The sequence below is a fragment of the Rhincodon typus genome, chromosome 30 (genome assembly GCF_021869965.1).
Source record: "Rhincodon typus isolate 14 chromosome 30, sRhiTyp1.1, whole genome shotgun sequence".
NCBI lineage: Eukaryota > Metazoa > Chordata > Chondrichthyes > Orectolobiformes > Rhincodontidae > Rhincodon > Rhincodon typus.
The window spans coordinates 1,349,983-1,371,121 of record NC_063361.1 but is presented as its reverse complement, the minus strand read 5'-3'; the positions used below and the strand labels follow the sequence as shown (position 1 = coordinate 1,371,121).

The 21,139-nt window shown below is 41.0% G+C and overlaps 2 protein-coding genes across 2 annotated transcripts in view; one reads left to right on the top strand and one right to left on the bottom strand.

Moving 5' to 3' along the window:
- Positions 1–21,139, bottom strand: part of ddx42 (DEAD (Asp-Glu-Ala-Asp) box helicase 42) — a 262,098-nt gene that overhangs the window by 95,041 nt on the left and 145,918 nt on the right. The gene's annotated exons all lie outside the window — the stretch shown is intronic.
- Positions 1–21,139, top strand: part of strada (STE20 related adaptor alpha) — a 90,679-nt gene that overhangs the window by 26,439 nt on the left and 43,101 nt on the right. Inside the window, exons 4-6 of the mRNA XM_048614689.1 lie at positions 936–964; positions 15,213–15,315; positions 19,958–20,091. Of these exons, the coding sequence (XP_048470646.1) occupies positions 936–964; positions 15,213–15,315; positions 19,958–20,091 (266 nt within the window). The remainder of the gene's footprint in view (positions 1–935; positions 965–15,212; positions 15,316–19,957; positions 20,092–21,139) is intronic.

Genomic DNA, 21,139 nt, shown 5'->3' with positions numbered 1-21,139 from the left:
GAGCAGTTTTTTTATTCTTTGGGATATGAGTGTTACTGAGAAGGCCAACATTTGTTGTCCATCCTTACTTGCCCTTGAACTGAGTGGCTTACTGGGCCATTTCAGAGCACAGATAAAAGTCAAACACATTGCTGTGGATCTAGAGTTGCATGTGAACTAGATCAAGAAGTTTTTAGCACATTTCCTTCTCTGAAGGGCATTGACGAACCAGATGAGTTTTCACAATAATCAATGCAAGTTGTCATTGTCACCATTATTGAGACTACTTTATATTCCAGGTTAATTAATATAATTTAAATTCCATCTGCTGTCCCATTTCCTCAGATCAGTAGTCTCTGCTTCTGGATACTCGTCCATTGACACTACAGTTATCCACTGCCATCTTCCTGAAGTATGATGTGAAAGATGTTTTTAATAACATTCACTTCAGTTGCACATTGCAATCCACTAGATGAGCATCCGTGGCTTTCCCCAAGTGATCTTTCTATCCAATGGGAGAACAGTACTCTGGTGAATTATAATGTATGCTGTATTATTTGAAATCCTGTAGTTTGGGATGTTTGTTGGGATGTTAATTCCTTCACCTTTCACTCATGTGGAATCTAGCAATTGAGTTACTGAGTTACTGCTCTCTCGATACCCTATTAATATCCTCATGGAGTCTGTAATATGTGCAAAATTAATGTAATTGGGTATAACTAATCTCGTACTGGTGTCAGATGGTGTTTTAAAAACTACAGAAATCTCATTAATCATATGCTGTTATTGCTGTAAAATGTAACCTTTTTACTTACCCTCTATAATCTGTAATTCTGCGCCTGTGCCATGTGACCATGATTTGGATTGAGGTGTCAGTTATAATCATGATTACCAATCTTGTTTGCCAATTGTTCTGCCCCACAACTGAAAGTCAACTTTTAGTTTCTTTACTTCAGAGCGACCTCAGGCGGAATATCACAAAAAGGTGAGTACTGAGCACTAAAAGGTTGTGATATTGGTTGCATGTTAGTCATTGTGTAATGTCGTATATGACTTGTGTTACAGTCATCTTCACAATAACTGCATCCTTGTGAAATTTGCCTTCCCGTATGTCCAGAAATTGCTGAAGAGAATTTTATTTTGTTGGCTTGTGTTTAAAAACAAGTTCCTTTTCTCTAAGATATGGTAATAGAAAGAGAGTGATGTTTTAAATGATATTACATAGTATTACAGCACAGAAACAGGCCATTTGACCCAACTGGTTTAGGACAGTGTCATGCCTCACATGATCCTCCTCCCGTTCCTCTTCATTTAACCCAGTCGATAAGTCCTCTTATTTCTTGCTCCCTCAGGACTGCATCTAGTTTCACCTTAAATGCATCTGTGCTTTTTGTCTCAGCTACTTCATGCAGTAATGAGTATCACATTCTGACCACCGAGTAAAGAAGTTTCTGAATTCCTTATTTGATTTATTGATGACTATCTTAGGGGACCCTAAGTTTTGTTCTTCCCTAGATAAAATCATGAAATGGATCAGAATTCTAAACACATCTGTAAAAACACCCTTCAGTCCTCTCTAGAAAAGAGAAGAGCCCTTGCTGATTCAAAATTTCCTTCCAAGTACATATCCTCTCTGTTTTACTATAGTCCAAGTCTATATTTTCCCATTTTTCCATTATGCGTTAAGGTTAAAGCTATGCTTAATCTCCAAGGAATTTGATTCACCTGGAACCATTTCTAAAAACATATTTTAAAGTATGTAAATTATCATCCTGTTGAGTGGTGAGGTTTTTGATTTGTGTTTTAGAAAGAGAGCATGATGCCAGTAGCTCTCAAATCTGCATAGCAGCCTTCAACTCGCTCTAAAATTTTCCATTTGATGAGTTGTGGCTGCCTGTCACTCTTACGGATCCCATCTGTCTCTAAGTATTACAAATAAGTGATCAAGGCACTATGAAGAGCCCTTTATAACGCATCACCAGTAAGGGCAGCCATGAACTGAAGGCACAATGTTTGCATTCATTATGAGATGCTGAGGTTCAGCTTGAGATGTGGAGCTTGCTAGAGGCTCATCATTTGCTTACAGAGAAAATTTCAGAAATGGCATTGAAAGTAGGAGCAGAAGTAGGCCTTTGGTCTTTCAAGCCTGCTCAGCCATTCATCCAGCTTTATGCTTTGATCCCTTTGGCCCTAACAAGTATATCTAACTCTTCCTTGAAAACATTGTGGTTTGTCCTCAACCTCTCATTCATTTTTTGTCAGTTCTACTTCTAGCTTCATCTTAAATTCATGGGTGCTTTTTGTCTCAGCTACTTCATGCATCAATAAGTTTCACATTCTGACCACTGAATAAAAAGATTTCTGTGGTAGATAATTCCAAAGGCTCACCACTCTGGTGAAGAAATTCCTCCTTATCTGTTCTAAATGGCTTATTCCGTATCCTTAGACTGTGACCCTTGGTTCTGGACTTCCCAGTCATCAGGAACATCCCATGTTAACCCAGCTAGCCCTGTTAGAACTTTGTAGCTTTCTACGAGACCCCTCTGCATTCTCCTAAACTCCAATGAATATAGTTCTAACCTATCGAGTCTCTCCCATGTATCAGTCCTGCCATCTTAGGAATCAGTCTGGTAAACCTTTGTCGCACTCCCTCCATAAGCAGAGCATCCTTCCTCAGATAAGGAGGCCGAGACTGCATGCACTACTCCAGGTGTGGTCTGACCAAGGCCCTGATCCATTGTAGCAAGCCATCCCTGCTCCTGTACTTGAGTCATCTAGCCAGGAAGGTTGGTGTTTGCCGCCTTCGTTGTCCGCTGCACCAGTGACTGGTATACAAGGGTACCCAGGTCTCATTGCACTTCCTTGTGTCCCAATCTGTTGCCATTCAGGTGATGATCTTCCTGTTTTTGCTACCAAAATGGATAATCACACATTTGTCTACATTATACTTCATCTGCCGTGCATTTGCCCACTCACTCAACTTGTCCAAATCGCACTGAAACAACTGCATTCTCTTGACCGCTTACTCTCCCAATCAGCTTTGTGTCATCTGCAAAATTAATGAGGTCATTTGGCCGCACACTGTTTAGCACACTGCTATCCATATATAGAATTTGGCAGCAAAGACTTCAGGATTTTCCAGATTTTTATTGCAAATCTGTAGTTCAGCACAAACACCCTTCTGTTCTGTGCTCTTTTGCTGTTCAGAAGCTAACCTGAATAGTGGAAGAAGTCAGTTTTTCTTTATAAAAGAAACCAAATTACAAATGACAAGAACCCAGCTCTCTCTCAACCAAATCATCAAATCACCCAAGAACCAAGAATTAGGGGAAGATGAGGAAGGGTGACTAAATCAGTGTGTGTTGGTAAGGGCAGTAGTGCACTGCAGTCCCCTCAGTGTCCATCTATCCCAAAATGCTTCAAGCTTACCAGTAAACATGTTATGTTGTCTCTCCAAGGCCACCCAGGCAAAGAACCCAGCCTGTTTTTTTTTTGTGTTTTAACCAATGTGTTTGAACATGTCACAACCCCCCTTCAGAACAGGTAGGACTTGAAGCTGAACAATCTGGTCCAGAGGAGAGATGACTACCGCACCACAAGAACCCCTGAATTCAGCTGATTTTATTTTCTTAACCAATCAGTTCAAGATTTTATTACATTTCTCAGGAGGCTTCCTGGCTCAGAGGTGGGAAGCGCTATCATTATGCCATAGGATCCAAAACGCCAGTGTTATTTTTATAGAAATTTTAATCAACCTTTTATGACATGTGGCTCTGGAGCAGATATAACCTGAACCCAGTTTCAGGTTATATCTGAGAGGTAGGCACACTACCACAATGCCATTAAGAGCCCTCCAGCAAGCCCAGCCCTTGATATTTTCTAATTAACCTGTTCAGAGGTATTATTACACACCTCTGGAGTCCATAAGAATTAAACCCAGGCGTCCTGGCTCAGAGGTAGCAACACTACCACCACATCATAGGCGTGCTGCAAACTTGAATTTTTTTTTCTCTTCAGAGATGCTATTACACCTCTTGGACGGAATTTTTTAACACCCACCAAATCACCCATGTGTAACCTGAGCTCTTTCAGATTTTTTTTTTTTATTCACCTTGTTCAGGGTTATTCCGAATTTTTTTCTTTTTTTTTCTATCCAGAGATGCTGTTACACGCTTCTGGTCACTTTTCTTTTTGACCACCACCAACTCTTGTGTGTCTAACTGAATCCAGCTTTTTAATAAATACAAAGGACATTACCTACTCTTAATCAGCTTAAAGGGACCTGAGTTTTTAACATTGACAGTACCTCCCAATGTCCAGGTTATTTGCAAAAAGTGCTATCAAGTAAAGAATGGTGGACAGCCATTGATGCTCACTTCCCACAAGTGAATGAAAACAAACTGAGGGTGGTGGGGAAGGTGACATGTGTATCACAGTGTAGCAGGAAAATTGCTTAATATCGAACAAACTTCAAAATCCATTAAATCAAGATCTGACCTTTGCTGTATAGCGTTGACTTAACTATGGGAAAATATGACCGTTTCTCGTTAAGTTGCATTTCAAGTTGCAGGTTAACATTTAATATTGTATGCCACAATTTGGGAGGATACAGCAACCTATGTACAAACATCTGTGTAGAGACCCTCACTGCTGCTCCATGGCTAAGCTGCTTTGGAGCAATGTTATCCTTATTCTCATGGCAATTTGAGATCAGAAAGATAATTTACAAACTGGATTCAAACTCCTGTTAATGAGCGAAACTGTGTACGAATAGCAACGCAACATGTTCCTCACTGTTTTCTCTTCCCCACCCCTTCAATCATCCATTTTAAACCATCTGTATTTTACCTCCCCTCCTCAGAATTGTAAATTACTGGATGTGAATACACAGCCCCATAGAACCTTGCACAAGTTTAAATGTAAACAGGACCTGCCAAAATTGCAACTACCGGGGCAACATCAGTCTTGGGTTAATCCTACTTTAACCAAATGAGGGGAGGTCCCTGGATGATGCTTGGAAATATGTGCATTGTATGTAATGCAGTGTCTGTGCAGTGTGTCTGCTGCATGGCTTTTGAGTTAATTATGTAGTGCTGTCATTCATGAGTTCAGCAATTTTCCAGTATTATTTGTGGTTTGTCTTTGCCTCAGAAATTACTGCATTTGACAGTGGAGGTGAAATGTAATCAGGTACATGGAGAAACTGATAGCCGATTTCCCAAATTTCTAAACTAAAGGGAGTTAAGAGAATAAAACCATGTGCTTGGCTAAAGAAGCTGCTATTGGTAAGCAATATACCAAAGGATTGGAGGTCTGCAAATATTGTGCCATTATTTTAAAAAGGTGCGTGGAATAACAAAATAATTCTCTGTCTTTCAATCTGATCTTGTGGATGATGTAAGCTATTTAAAAAGACCCATGGTTTTGGAAGTCATGTGCTAGCATGATGTGGTGGTGCTGGTGTTGGACTGGGATGGACAAGGTCAGAAACCACACGACACCAAGTGAAGGAGTGACGCTCCGAAAGCTTGTGTTTTCAAGTAAACCTGTTCAACTATAACCTGGTGTCATGTGATTTCCGACCTATGCTAGCAAGGATGGAGGATTAGCTAATTAATAGAAAGAGTTGGGATAAGCAGAAGGCATTTTGAAAACGAAAATCTGCAATTCGTGCAACTGGGATCCGTGCCTAGGTCACAATATATTTACAACATATTTAGGTGACGTGAGTGAAGGAGGTGAAAGTACTATAGTCCAGTTTATGAATGACACAAAAAGTAGGTGAGCAGACAAGTGGTGGAGGTGACACAAATCATTTGCACAGAGATACCGAGAGGTTAAGCAGATGTACAAACACTTGTCAAATGGAATATAATGTGGAGAATAGAGGAGCTGAACGTTAACTAAATGGAGAAAGAGTGGATATGGAAGAAACACGGATATGAAAGTCCTTGTGCATAAATTGCAAAATGCTAGCATACAAGATCAGGTAACAGGGTAGGGAAAAGGAATGTTGCTTGCTTTATTTCAAGGGGAATTGAATGTAAAAATAAGGAAGTTTCAATAAACTATACAAGGTACACTTAGACCACATGTGAAATACTGTAAACAGTTTTGGTCGCCATATTTAAAGAAACCATGATGTGGAGTTCCGGTGTTGGACTGGGTCAAAAATCACGTGATATCAGGTTATAGTCGAACAGGTTTATTTGCAGACACAAGCTTTTGGAGTCTCAGACCTTCAGGTGTCAGTGAGAGAGGTGGCATTGACACAAGTTATAAGCAGAAGATCAAAGGATCATAGAATTGATGCAGTGTTGAATAAACCTAAAATAGCTGTTAGATCTTTAATCTCTAATCATTTAGAATGGAATTTGCATATTAATCCTTAATTTCTTTCAAGTCACTGCCCTGGGATAACTAATGGTTTTATAAGTTCCATCAGTGAACCAGAGGTGATACCCCAGGTCAGACAATCCGTTTAGGTGTGAGGCCTTGTTCTGTGTATCAACTTGGAGTCAGATTGGTTTTACTTCTAAAGTAGGAATTTATAAAATGTCACATTGTCTGTCCATAAATTGTATGCTTTTTGAACAAAATAGAATGTATCTGCAAATGCAAACTTAACCCCTTAGGGGGGTGTGTGTGTGTACGCGCGCACGTGTGAGGGAGAGTGAGTGAGTGTGTGTGTGTGTGTGTGTGTGTGTGTGTGTATATGTATAGTGTGGTGGGGTCACCTGTAGTGCGACATGAACCCAAGATCCCGGTTGAGGTCCTCCTCATGGGTACAGAGCTTAGCTATCAGCCTCTGCTCGGCAACTCTGCTTTGTGTACCCTGAAGTCCGCCTCTGAGGACGTTTACCCAAAGATCCGGATCATGTCTTCTGCTTATAAATTCTGTGTCTGATGCTACCCCTCTCACTGACAACTGAAGAAGGACTGAAACTCCGAAAACTTGTGTCTGCAAATAAACCTGTTGGGCTATAACCTGGTGTCATGTGACTTTTGACCATATTTAAGGAAGATATACACGCATTATAGGTGGTCCAGAGAACGTTCACAAAGTTGGTCTCAGGTTTGAAGGCATTGCCTTATGAGGAGAGACTGATCTCGTATTCGTTGGGAATTTTTGAAAAATGAAGGGCAACTTTATTGAGACATACAGAGAACTTAAAGGACTTGTGGAGCGGTCGACCCCGCCGTTATGGGAGAGTCCAGGACCAGAGGACATAATCTAAGAATAAGGAGTCACCCATTCCAGACACGGATGAGAAGGAATTTAAGGTTTTGGAGTAGATTTGTAGCTCGGGTTGTGGGCGTTGAGGTTGGTTGGCTCGCCAAGCTGGTTTCTTGTTTTGCAGATGTTTCGTTACCATGCTTGGTAACAACCTCAGTGCAGTCTCCGATGAAGCGTCGGTGTGTTTTTCTGCCTGGTTTTTTAAACTCTGGGGTCCGTTGAGATGGATTGCCTCACTTCCGGTTTTCCTTCGAATCATAGAATCCCTACAGTGTGGAACTGGGCCCTTTGGCCCAACAAGTCCACACCAAACCTCTGAGCATCCCACCCAGACCCATCCCCTATAACCCACCTAATCTACACATCCCTATGGGCAATTTAGCATGGCCAATCCACCTAACCTGCACATCTTTGGACTGTGGGAGGAAACCGGAGCACCCGGAGGAAACCCATGCAGACACGGGGAGAATGTCTGTGTGGAGTTTGCACAGTCGCCCGAGGGTGGAATTGAACCCGAGTCCCTGGCGCTGTGAGGCAGCAGTGCTAACCACTGAGCCACCGTGCTGCCCCAAATGGAATGTATATGGGGTCGAGTTCAATGTGTTTATTAATAGCATGCTTCATGGAGTGCCATGCTTCTAGAAATTCTCGTGCCTGTCTCTGCCTTGCCTGTCCCAGGATTTTGGTGTTGTCCCAGTCGAAGTGGTGGTTCTCCTTGTCCGTGTGGATTGAGATGAATGCGTATTGGTCGTGTCTTTTTGTAGCTTGTTGGTGTTCATGTACTCTTATTGTTAGTTTCCTTCCTGTTTGTAGTGTTTCTCGCAGTCTCTGCAGGGGATCTTGTAGATGACATTGGTCCTGTCCTTAGCGGGCAGTGGGTCCTTGGTTCGGGTGAGCAGTTGTCGTAGGTTTGACGTGGGCTTGTGTGCCGCTGTGATGCCCAGTGGTCGTAGGAGTCTTGTGGTGAGTTCTGACGTGTTTCTGATATAGGGTAGTGTGATGAGTGTGTCGGGGCATGTAGTCTCTTTCTGGTGCTGTTCGTGTAGGCTTTTTTATTAATGGCATGCTTCGTGGAATTTCTTCTGAGTGTAGTTAATCTGTGGCAATCTCTGTTAGCACAAAGCTCTATAAATGCTGGGTTTCTGATTAAATTCAAGGCAGGGTAAAATTTTAATCAGGAGGGAAATTGAGAGTTACAAAGCAAGGGCAGGAAAGTGGAGTTGAACACTATCAATCAGATATGATCTTATTGAATGGCAGAGCAGAAGTTGAGGGAAATGATGTGTTTCTGTTCAGTCTTAACGATTTTCAAGAAAGTTGCAAGGTTTGAAAATTGCATCAGTGAGGAAAGCACAAATTAGCTTAGGGTTGACGTAGCTGAAGAGTACAGAATGACTAAGGGGCTTAGAATGGAAAAGGAAGTCTGTTTTCCATTTCAGAGAAGTTAATTACCAAGGGGCACAGATTTAAGGCAATGAGTAGAAGGATTAGAGGGCACGTGAGGGAACATTTTTTTCACCCAGTGTGTGGTAGATTTTAGAATATTTCTACCAGTTTTTGGGGTTGAGAAAGAAACCATCAACTCATTTAAAAGGAAGGTGGATCTGTCCCTGAAGCACTGTAACTTTCAAGATTACAGTCTAGGTGGAAAGTGGAAATAGAATAGTTGGCCAGTTTATTAACGCATGCAGTCATGATGGCTGAATGGCCTATTCCATGCCATAGCTTTTCTGTGGTTTTATGGGAAATGGTTAAGATCAGGTGTTCCTTTATACACACCAGTGAGGATGAAGGCCCAGAAATTAGGAACAAAAACAGAATCAGAGGCTGCACTGAGGATGTTACCCAGCAAGGTAATGAAACGTCTGCGATACAAGAAACCAGCTTGGCGAGCCAACCAACCTCAACAAAAACAGAAGTTTCTGAGAAAGCTCAGCAGGTCTGGCAGCATCTGTGAAGGAAAAAAATATCAGAGTTAATGTTTCCGGTCCGGTAACCATTTCTCTGGGTCCTGATCCCAGAAATTAGGTATATTTCTACTCCTGTACTTGATGAAGATTTTAAAGAGCCAAAGCCTGGTGTTGACTGCAAGGCCCAAATATTCCAGTGTCTCTGTGTGTGCTGTTTTGGCCAAGTGAGACATGTCTCATGCTCGTTTGTGTTTCTTTTTACTGATTGTTCTTTGAACGAAGGCTGCTCTATCATTGGCTGCCAGACTGAAAATGCTTAGCTGTTCAAGTTGGGACTGAAATGGTAACTGAAAGACACATCAAGCCCCCTTAGCTCCAGAAAAGAAAAGTGAGATTCCAGTCCATTGCTTGGGAACAGATTTGCTGTATTAATAATTAAGCATGTTTTAACAGTTTGAGACCCCTTTTAATGCGCTGTTGCCTTTTAGCAGAGCATTTAGCTCAAGATAAAGGGTATTAATTGTGGTTAAGGGACAGCCAAGCCCCTGACAGTTCCAAATTGGACCAAGGAACTGCAGGTAGTTGCTCTAGGTCACTGTGATCTGTGATAAAGGCATTAAAACGGGTGCACTGTGAAGTCATGGAGAATAACACTGATCTTTTTAAGATCTGTTTTGTAAACCAGGGATTCAATATTTAGTAACCCATTCCATTTTAATTAACAACTGGAAATTTCATTCTACCTTCCCTAAAATCTATCTGGGCTTGGAGATTTGTCAACCCACAGCTCCATCAAAATTTGTTTCCGACTGTTTCCCTTGTGATTGTAATGTTACTAGGTAGTCTCTGCTTTGCACTTCCGGATTTACAGCTAGTACTAACGTTATGCCTGTCTGGGGCAGTGCACTGGAATTGAAGCCCCTCTATCCCAGAAGTCATCAATTAAGTTTAAGGTCTTACAAAAATATACAAAATCCTCTAATTTTTTAATCCAGTTTGACAGAAAGCACAGACCAGGTTTCTATACTTAACGAGAGTTAATATTTATTACAGCTAAATGGATTCTAACTACAGAAACAATTATGAACTGTCAACCTATAATTAATAGTTAAAACCGTAACCCTAATCTTCTTTTCACACATGTCCAGCCAGGCTCACAGGAAAAGAAACATAGGTATATTGGAGCAAAAGACCGAGAACCAGTTCAGTGATCCCTGTTCATAGTTTGCTGAAAGAGTCATTGATTTTCCTTCTTGAGATATATTTCAAGTCAGGATGGTGAGTGGTCTGGAGAGGAACTTGAAGGTGGCGGTGTTCCCAGGTATCTACTGCCCTTGTCTTTCGAGATGATAGTGGTCATGTGTTTGGAAGATGCTGTCTGAAGATCTTTGGTGAATTTCTGCAGTGCATCTTGTAGATAGTACACACTGCTGCTACTGAACATCAGTGGTGGAGGAAGTGGATGCTTGTGGATGTAGTACCAATCAAGTGGGCTGCTTTGTTCTAGATGGTGTCAAGCTTCTTGAGTGTTGTTGAGATTGCACTCATCCAGGCAAGTGGGGAGTATTCCATCACACTCCTGACTTGTGCCTTGTAGATGGTGGACAGACTTCAGGGAGTCAGGAGGTGAGTTACTCACCGCAGTATTTCTGGCCTCTGACCTGGTCTTGTAGCCACTGTGTTTATGTGGTGAGTCCAGTGGAGTTTCTGGTCATTGATAACCCCCAGGATGTTCAAACTCAGAAGTCACATGACACCAAATGGTTTATTTGAAATCACAAGCTTTCGGAGCACAGCCCCCTTGGCAGGATGCTGACAGTGGGGGATTCAGTGATGGTAACGCCATTGAATGCCAAGGGGCAGTGGTTAGATTGTCTCTTATTGGTGATGTTCGTAGCCTGGCATTTGTGTGGAGTGAATGTTATTTGCCACTGGTCAGCCCAAACCTGGATATTATCCAGGTGCTGCATTTGAGCGTGGACTGCTTCAGTGTCTGAAGAGTCAGGAATGGTGCTGTACATTGTGCAATCATTGGCGAATATCCCCACTTCTGACCTTTAGGATAGAAAGAAGGTAATTGATGAAGCAGCTGAAGATGGTTGAGTCCAGAGCACTACCCTGAGGAACTCCTGTAGAGATGTTCTAAAGCTGGGATGATTGACTTCCAACATCCACGGCCATCTTCCTATGTGTCAGGTATGACTCCAACCATCGGCGATTTTGCCCCCTGATACCCATTGATTCCAGTTTTGCTAGGGCTCTTTGATACCATGCTTGGTCAAATGCAGCCTTAATGTCAAGGGCTGTCATTCTCATCTCACCTCTGGAATTCTGCTGTTTGTCCATGTTTGAACCAAGGCTGTAATGAGATTAGGAGCTGAGTGGCCCTGGTGGAATGTGGCTGAGCAGGAATTGCTTGAAAGCACTGTTGATGACACCTTCCATCACTTTAGTGATGAATGAGAGTAGACCAATGGGGTAGTAATTGGCTGGGTTGGATTTTTCCTGCTTCCATATATTCCATTATTATATTGGCCCTGCCTTTCATTTATTCCTGTTTCTCTGTTAATCCCTTCCAAAAAATATACACCTTTTAAAATCACAAATGAATCAACACATCACTTTCCTATGGTGTCACTGTTTTGATTTGCTTTCCCAATTGGCAGACTGGGATTCCCTTCTCTCTGCTCAGTTGAAGCTGAAAAATATAGCCTCACAGACTATAAATCCAGAAAAACGACCTTACTACAAACAGAAATACAAAAAGCACTGCTTTCCCCTGTGCACTGAACTTGCACTGAGCTCTACACGTCTAGTATCTCTCACTTATTTGGACTGTACCACACTGGAAGTGCATTCTCTCAACTTCTCACAAAGCATACTGATGGATCGTTAAAAACCGCACCCATACTTAGACAGACACGCGTGCGCACACGGACACACGTTCGTGTTTTGCCCTCTTCTCCCCCCCCCCCCACAAACATATGTACGCTCACGCTCATGCTCTGTCATGCATGCACTCTGGCACAAAAATCTATGGGGTGAATTTGTATTTGCAGATGCATTCTATTTTGTTCAAAAAGCCCACAATCTATAGGTGGTCAGTCAGTGTAGCATTTTATAAATTCCTATCTTAGAAATAAAACCAGTCTGACTCACAACCAAATCACACAGATTCTCGACAAGGCCTCTTACCTAACATGCATTGTCTGACCTAAAATGTCACCTCTACTTTACACTGATAAAACCTTTAGTTCTCTCCAGGGCAGTGACTTGAAAGGAATTCGGGGATTGCATATACATATTAATGAATTAAAACATTCTAACTGATTAAAGATTTAACAGCATCTTAGGTTTGTTTAATGCATCCTCATCAGTGGTGTTGCCCTTTGATCTTTTGCTTGCAAATTCTGTGTCAGATACTATCTCTCTCATTAACACCTGAAGAAGGAGCGAAGCTCTGAAAGCTTGTGATTTCAAATAAATCTGTTGGACTATAACCTGGTGTTGTGTGATTTCTGACCTTGTCCCCCCCAATTCAACACCGGCACCTCCACATCATAGATAGAACTGGGGTGAACTGAAGTAGCTCACTTTTTAAACTTCAGTAGTAGTCACCATCTGCTGTGGCTCTATTCAGGCTTCAGGTGATTGAGTGACAACTGTCCCTTATTACCTTTTAACTAGACTACTAAACTTAGAAATAATAAAAGGAAAGGCTTCACTAGTTCATTTCTGACAGTGCACTAAATTTCCTGTATATTTCTCTCACTTAAGTTGTACCTTACTGTGGATATGCCTTCTCCCAACTGTTCATGTGAAGTGTCTCAACAAGTCATTTAAGGATCCTGAATGGAATAGAATGAAAAACCTTTGACAAGTGGAAATATGTTATTTAAAAAAAAAAGTGCCATTCTTGATGAGGTTTTATAATCAAGTTGTACAGTGTGATTATTTACACCAACTGTCATTTAATCGTCCAAAGAGGGGGAAGTTCCAATTTGGTGCTGGAGAGGATGATTTGCCGTGGATGGATGATTTTGAAAGCAAAAGCAACACATCTCGTCCCGAGACAGATCCTTACAATGATACCACAACCAAATAGACTCAATGAATTTTCATCTGTTGGATGCTGTTGACAATTGATTCATTGAGTTTGACAATGTTTTTATTGTAGTTAAAGGTGTCTTAGTAGCATTAATTTATTCAATGAATTAATGCCATTTCAATATAATGGCTTTTTTTCCACATCACAAAATGACTTCAAAAATTAATTTTTATGTTGATATTTATGGTAATTATGTGAATTGATAAAGATGATAAGACTACTGAGAAAGGGTGGGGGAATGGTGCTGGCTGAGTTTCTCTTGCAGGGATCTCTTTTTGAGCTGTATAAAATTCTATGAAATCACTATTGGGGCCCAGACAGCGTAACTTTCTAGCCAATCAACCTATCCAGCCTCTTGCCCTAACTGTGCAGTCCTTTTTTGTCTCCAAAATATAAGTAATTATACTTCCAATCTCAGTTACCTTTCCCCCATGATGATGTTCTTTCAAAAGCCACTGTTAGCAAAAGTGAAACTCCTGGAATAAAAGTGGTGGTAACAACATGGGTGCAAAGTTGACAACGACATCGGAAAACCAAGTCATGGTGCCCGGCTCCTTTTCTGTCAGATTAAAAGATTGTGGGTTTCACAGATGTAGCCAAATATTGGGCATGAGGACTGCTGCTATTTTTAGTACACATTTCGGGTAGGGAGCACAACCTTGGAAATATAGTAAACAGAAAGAAATATAGTAATAGACTTCAATGGGCTGTAAATGTACCGAAGCACAGTAGATGAAATTTATTACATGTGTAAGGCATTTTTGGAGCAAGAATGAAGAGGAAAAATGCATTTTTAATTATAGAATTTTATAGGAGGTGCAGAAAGGGGTGTTTTAGGTCTTTGTTCATGAAAATGACAGGAAAGATTTGCAAAAGTTAGTAGAGCCTAAGGCATCCTGAGTATTATAAATGAGGCATAGAGTAGAAAAACCTAGAGGTTGTGTTAAATCTGTATTTTTAAAAAAAGTTTATAACTGGAGCCAAAGTATCAAGTGCAATTCTGGGCACCACATTTCAGAAAGGATGTGAAGGTTAGAGAGTATAGAAGAGATTAGTATGGTGAGGTGAGGTGTTATAGATACATGGATAAACTGGAGAAGATGAGGCTGTTTTCCTTTATACCAGTGAAGGCTAAGAGCTGATGTAATTTAAAATCAGTAAGGACTAAGACAATAGGTAAAAACGGATGAAGAGTCGCTAACCAGAAGCACAGATTTAAGATGATTGAAAATTGATATTGAGGAAATATGAGGAAGAACTATAGGATTTGCAGTGTGCTTCCCATTAGAATGGTGGAAATAGATTTTAATAACAATTTTCAAATGCAGTTGGATAAATGCTATGAGAAAACGTTGTAATGAACGGAGAAAGAACAAAGGAGTAGAACTAACTGGATTGTGCTTCAAAATAGACTGGCTGTCTCCTGTGCTATGTTACTTTGTTTCTGTGATTACTGATCGCATTGAAATTGTTGCCTTTGTGTTATCTGTGTCTGCAGATGCTTTTCTTATCAGCTTACCTTCCTTATTCCTGCTTGCTGTTGACAGTTAATTGGAATTTTAACCTCCTAATCTCAGTCCCAATTGCTGCTGTTGATTTTTTTAAGTTTCTGCTTGTTGTGTTCTGCTCTGATATTAAATATCTATATATTATGCAACACCAGCTGATGGAACCATCTAACGGCAATGGAGAAAATGTGGCTGGTTTCTGAGATATTTATTGTGGGATTGATTTTGTTGTTTTGAATACTATTATTAGTACAGTGATCTTGAAGGGGACATGAATTGGACAGAGTGAACAGTCTTTATCACAAAAAAAAGGCTGAATTAACAATTTGTAGAGCTGTGGAGATGTGCCAATTGAATTGAATGGCTCAACTGAACCTCTAGCTGGCAGCTTGTCTTATTACTGATAAGACTGAAGCTGTTCATTCACCAGTCTGCTACAATATCCATGTTCTGTTTCTTTCCTCCCTCAGCCAGATGAACACCCATCAGAAAATAGTACATCTCCCCAGAGCTGGGATACCGTGAACCACTTCCCAGCAGACAGTAATTCGTATGAGTTGCTGACTGCAATAGGTAATAATTATGTGCACACATGCGTTTGTATGCATTTGTGTAACTTGCCTGTGTTTTTTTTTGTTTGCGGGTCATGTGTTGATGTGTCTTAATTTTCACGCCAGCCCAGTGATGTAATTGGCATTGACTCATTTACTGTCAGCATACAGGAGCTCATTATGAGAGTTTTAGGTTTGTGGTCTCCAAGCATTTAAAGCTATTTGGTGCATTCTTCCAGCCAGATCAACACTCTAACTGATGATTGTCTGTAACATGTTAATCACAGAAAATTTAGCGTATCTGTACCATCTAGGACATTGAGACTGGGTGAGGCAGGAATGAAGTGGACTCCAACAATCCAAAAATGGGCTTGATGATTGGAAAGCGCGATTGTCCCTTTCCTTCCCCCTCCTCCCCAGTACTGAAAAGTGACCCTGATAAAGTGACTGGCACATCTGAATTAACAAAGCACTATATTTATCATTGATAATTTAAAAACAAGGCACGCTGTTTTTAAAAAAAAAAGACTATGAACAAATTTGTTTGAACACTAGGCAGTAAAGTTAATTCCCGCATCAAAATAGGAGGATAACCCTGACATTCATTGTGCATTTGATTAACGTGAACAGATCATGATGGTGTCCCTTCTCTAACAAATAATGTAGTTCATGTGGCAAAGGTGAAAGACCGAGACTGAACAAGATTTTTGTTAGTACTTGAAATCTTTGATAGACTGGACTTGGAGATGGTTCCATTTGTGAAGGTGTCCTAAATTATGGCCATAGTATGTACACATAGTCGCTAATAGGCTTCCATCTCATCACCACCAGTTCTGTCAACCCCTGCAGCTGTCTCTAAGCTAACAGGCTGCTTTTCTGCCATTGAGAAATTGGCTAAGCAAATATTTTCTCCATTGTCTTTGGATCCAATCACAACTTTATTCCTGAGCCGTGATTCCAACCTTCTCTTTGGCAGTTGTCACAGGATGAACCAGATTGTGCACGACCTTTTAATATTTAATTCTGTAATGAGTTTCCAACTGCATATTTGCGTAAGTTAATATAATCTATTTCTGACCCTGCTGTTGTTTCAACTCGTCTGTTGAAACCCTCATTTATGCCTTGACTTGCTCTTTCCAATATGCTGCTGGCTAACCACCTATATTTTATTCTCTGTAAAATTTTCTGCTTCACATGTCCTAATTCACCCCAAGTCTCATTCATAGATTCATACAGCACAGAAAAGGCCCTTTGGGCTTGTTGAGTCTGCACCGACATAACTACCAAAGTGCGTGAATCCCAATTTCCTGCACTTGTCCCATATCCTTGAATGTCATGATATTTGAAGTGTTCATCCAAATTTTTTTAAAGGTTGTAAGATTTCCAGACTCCACCACCTTCCCAGACAGATTCCCACCACCCACAGAGTGAAAAAACTTTTTCCCCTCTGAATCTCCTGCCCCTTACCTTAAAACTATGTCCTCTTTTGATTGACTCCTCAACCAAAGGGAACAGCTGCTCTCCATGCACCCTGTCCATACCTCTCAATCTTATACACCTCAATTGTGTGCCACCTCAGTCTTCTCTGCTCTAAAGAAAGCAATCCAAGCCTATCTAATCTCTTATAGATCAATCTCCATCCAGGTAACATCCTGGTGAACCTACTGTGTACCCACGCCAGTGCTGTCACATCTTTCCTGTAATCAGGCAACCAAAACTGCACACAGTACTCCAGCTGAAGCCTGACCAAGGCTCTGTACAACTCCAACATTACCACCTTGCTCTTATACTCTGTGCCACGACTGATGAAAGCAAGTGTCCCATGTGCTGCCATAAACTATCCTATTCACGTGCTGTGCTAACTTCAGGGATCTGTAAATAATTGCCCTAAGATCACTGTTGTTCCTCTAAGCTACCCAGTGTCCTGCCCTTCATTAAATACTCCTTTATCTTGTTGTTTCTTCCAGATTGCATCCCTTCAGACTTAACGAGGTTAAGTACCATCTGCCACTGTTCTGCTCATCTGACCACCCCATCTATGTCTTCCTCTAACCTACAGCCATCATCTTCACTATTAACCACTCTACCAACCTTTGTGTCATCTGCAAATTTGCTGAACATGCCCTGGACGTTTTCATCTATATCATTTATGTATATAACAAACAATAAGGGCCCCAGTACTGATCCTTGTAGTATTACCTCTGGATGCCAGTTTCTGATCCATCTTGCTATTTTCCCTCAATTCCATGTTCTTTAACTTTCTTAATCAGTCTCCCATGTGGGACCTTGTCAAAAGCTTTGCTAAAATCCACATAAACTACATCAACTGAACGTCCCTCATCCACACATTTGAGCACATTTTCAAAAAATTCTAACAAATTTGTTAAGCATGGTCTTCCTCTGACAAAGCCATGCTAACTATCCCTAATGAACCCATACCTTTCCAAATGGGTATTAAATCGCTCCTTCAGAATTTTCTCCAATAGTTTCCCCACCACTGATGTAAGACTCACTGGTCTCTAATTTCCTGGTTCATCTCTACCACTCTTCTTAAAACGTGGAGCCGTATTTGCTGTCTTCCAGTCCTCTGGCATTTCACCCATGGCCAGACAGGAATTAAAAATTTGTGTCAGAGCTCCTGCAATTTCCTGCCTCACCTCCCACGGCAGCCTGGGATGCAATTTGTCCAGGCCGGGGGATTTGTCTGTTTTTAGTACCTTGCCATTTCCTATGTCAGACTGTGCAAGTTTCTCACAGCCCCTTTTCCTGAATTCCATACCTATGTTCTCCTCGTCCAGAGTGAACACCAACGAGAAGTATTTGTTCAACACCCTTCCAATATCCTGCAGCTTCACACACAGGTTGCCCCTTCGGTCCCTAATGAGCCCTGGTTAACTTCCCCCTTTAATGTATTTATAAAAATTCACACCACATCCCTTAGTTTTTTGACCTATGTTAACAATTTGTTCAGCAACACCTCTCTTTAAAATTCTGATCCTTGCTTTCAAACCTTATGCTTCCCTATCTCTGCAATTTCTCCTCGCCATACAGTCCTTCAAGATAACTTACCTACTCCATTTCTCGCCTCCTTGAGCATCTCTGATTTTAATTGCTCTGTTAGCAGCTGTACCTTCAGCTGCCAAACCTTAAAGCTGTAAAATTTTCTCTCTGAACATCTGCAACTAAATACCTCCTTTCTATCTTTATAACACTCCTTATAACCAAGCAGTATGGCCTTTGTTTTAGATAAGCTGTGCAATATTCCTGCAGCTCAATGTTAAGTTAAATTTGGTGAAACTCCGAGTTGTTTCAAGATGTTTTCTTACTATAAAGATATTCTATGAATAGAAATTGTTCCTGTTAATGGTGGTTCTGATCCCAGCTGATCATAACACTTGATAAGTCAGCTCACAGAATGAAACTTGATCCTTTCTTCGTTTGTTAATTTGGCGATCTATCACTGAGACCCATTCACACAAGGCTGCAGATTTTCTTTACCAACTGAACAGAAGATTAGAAATGTAGAAACTAGGAGCAGGAGAAGGCATTTGGCTACTCAAGCCTGCCTTGCCATTCGTTATGATCATAGCTGATCTTCTATCTCAATGTCAGTGACTTGTCCTCTATAGCCTTCTATGATAGAGAATTTCTTAGGTTCATCATCCTCTGAGCGACAAGCCCTGGTTCTGGATCCCTCAGCCATAAGAAACATCATCCCCCCCATCCAGTCTGTCCAGCCATGTTAGAATATTATTTTGCAATGAGAACCCCTCAATCATCAAAACTCCAGTGAATACAAGCCCAATCAACCTAATCTCTCATCTTAAAACAAACCTGTCTTCCAAGGAATCAGTTTGGTGAACTTTTGCAGGATTATTCTAGGACTGATTGATTGGAATCTGCAGAAATTAAGTTGAGCTTGAGATGATGAAGCCTGTGCCATTGTGTTGATTAAGCTGGTCAGGAATTTATCTCGAAATTAAAACTGAAATAAATAATTTGAGAAGACTCTTAAGTGAAGTTTATGGTCTCCAGTGAGCCTTGTCCTTCACAAAAACTACAGATTTCTCAGCTGAGGGGTTTGATTCTGTAATTCTCGGTCACTGAAGACCTGACCCCTGCATTTCCCACGGAGCTAGTGGCATTCTTGGTATCTATTTTGTCTGCAGCAAGTTCTCTCAAACAACATAAGGTCAAAGATAAATTAATCTAATTTCCATATTTGAAGAAGGAATCTTGGTGCGGATACCACGAAAGCTTCTTACTCCTCAAATAGTGACAAATAATTGTTAACATTAGCTGGAACAGTTAAATAAAACCATACTTTAATTATCTTAGAGGGCAGCAACTTTGACAGTGCAGCATTTCATCATTGCACTGGAATGATTATTCATTCAAGTCCTGAATGAATTTTGATTCCATCGATGAAATAATTGTTAACCTGACATCAACCAACAAATACAGAACAAAAATAATTGGAGACCTCAACTGAAGCACTGCCAGCCTATTGACAATTTACCAAAGAAGCAAAAAGGCATAGCTCTTCTGTGCAAGTGAGGACAAAATGAATGAAATGCTGTCTTGAAATCAGCAAACTATTGAGCTGAAGTTCTACTAGTTTTGCTTTTTGCTCCCAGAGTGAAATGGTTGTGTCTCTTGTACAGGTAAAGGATTTAATGACGTTATGACTGTGACCTTGGGGAGGTACAAGCGGACTGGTGAGCAGGTGGCTGTTAGAAGAATTAACTTGGACAACTGCACCAATGAGATGTTTGCTTTATTACAGGTAAGACCTTTTGTTAGCTAATTTTGGGAAAACACAACAGCGCTTCATTGAAGGCTGCACTGATGATGTTACCCTGCAGGGTAATGAAACATCTGCGAACTAACGAACCAGCTCGACGAATGAACTAACGACAACATCCACAACCCAAACTACAAATCTACTCAAGAACCCTTTGGGAGTCAGTGGAGGAAAAGATGTTGTGCTTTTAGATTTGAAAGGGCCCTAAGTGCTGTTTTATCATAGATTCCCTACCATGTGGAACCAGGATCTTCGGCCCAACAAGTCCACACTGACCCCAGAGCATCCTACCCAGTCCCATCCCCCTAATCTACACATCCCTGAACACTTGAGCAATTTAGCATGGCCAATCCAGCTGGCCTGCACATCTTTGGACTGTGGGAGGAAACCAGAGCACCCAGACGAAACCCACGCAAACAGAGAGAATGTGCAAACTCCACACAGACGGTCACCGGAGGGTTGGATCGAACCTGGGTTCCTGGCACTGAGGCAGCAGTGCTAACCACTGAGCCACCGTGCTGCCCAAATTAAATTTAAATTAGTAGAGTTCCAGGTAACTATTTGAAGGTAGTTAAAATAATGTTAAAATGTTCCCTCCTCATTTTAGTTCATGTGATTGATAATATAAAGCTTGTAATATTTTGCCATTCTGAATGAAAAGCAGAGATCTCAAAGAATGCAGATTAATTAATTAGATTTACCCTGCTCTCCTAGGGCTTTTCTAGTGCAGTGGTAGTGTCCCTCTCTCTGGGTTCAGGTCCCACCTGGTCCACAGGTGTGCCATAACATCTCAGAACAGGTTGATTAGAAAATATCTAACACTGCTGTCCTGCAGTTAAATTCACTGTCCAATCCATAGGTTGGGTGCTTCATCCTGGGACAAGACAATTTAACTATTACCTGATGGCTTGTAATAAAAGCCTGAGTGTATCCATGAAATATGTTAAGTATTTTAAATTCATGCTCCAGATAAGGAATAGAGGACTAATACAAAAGATGTATCTGTATATCGAGAATGTAAATTTTAAGGGATAACTAAGGC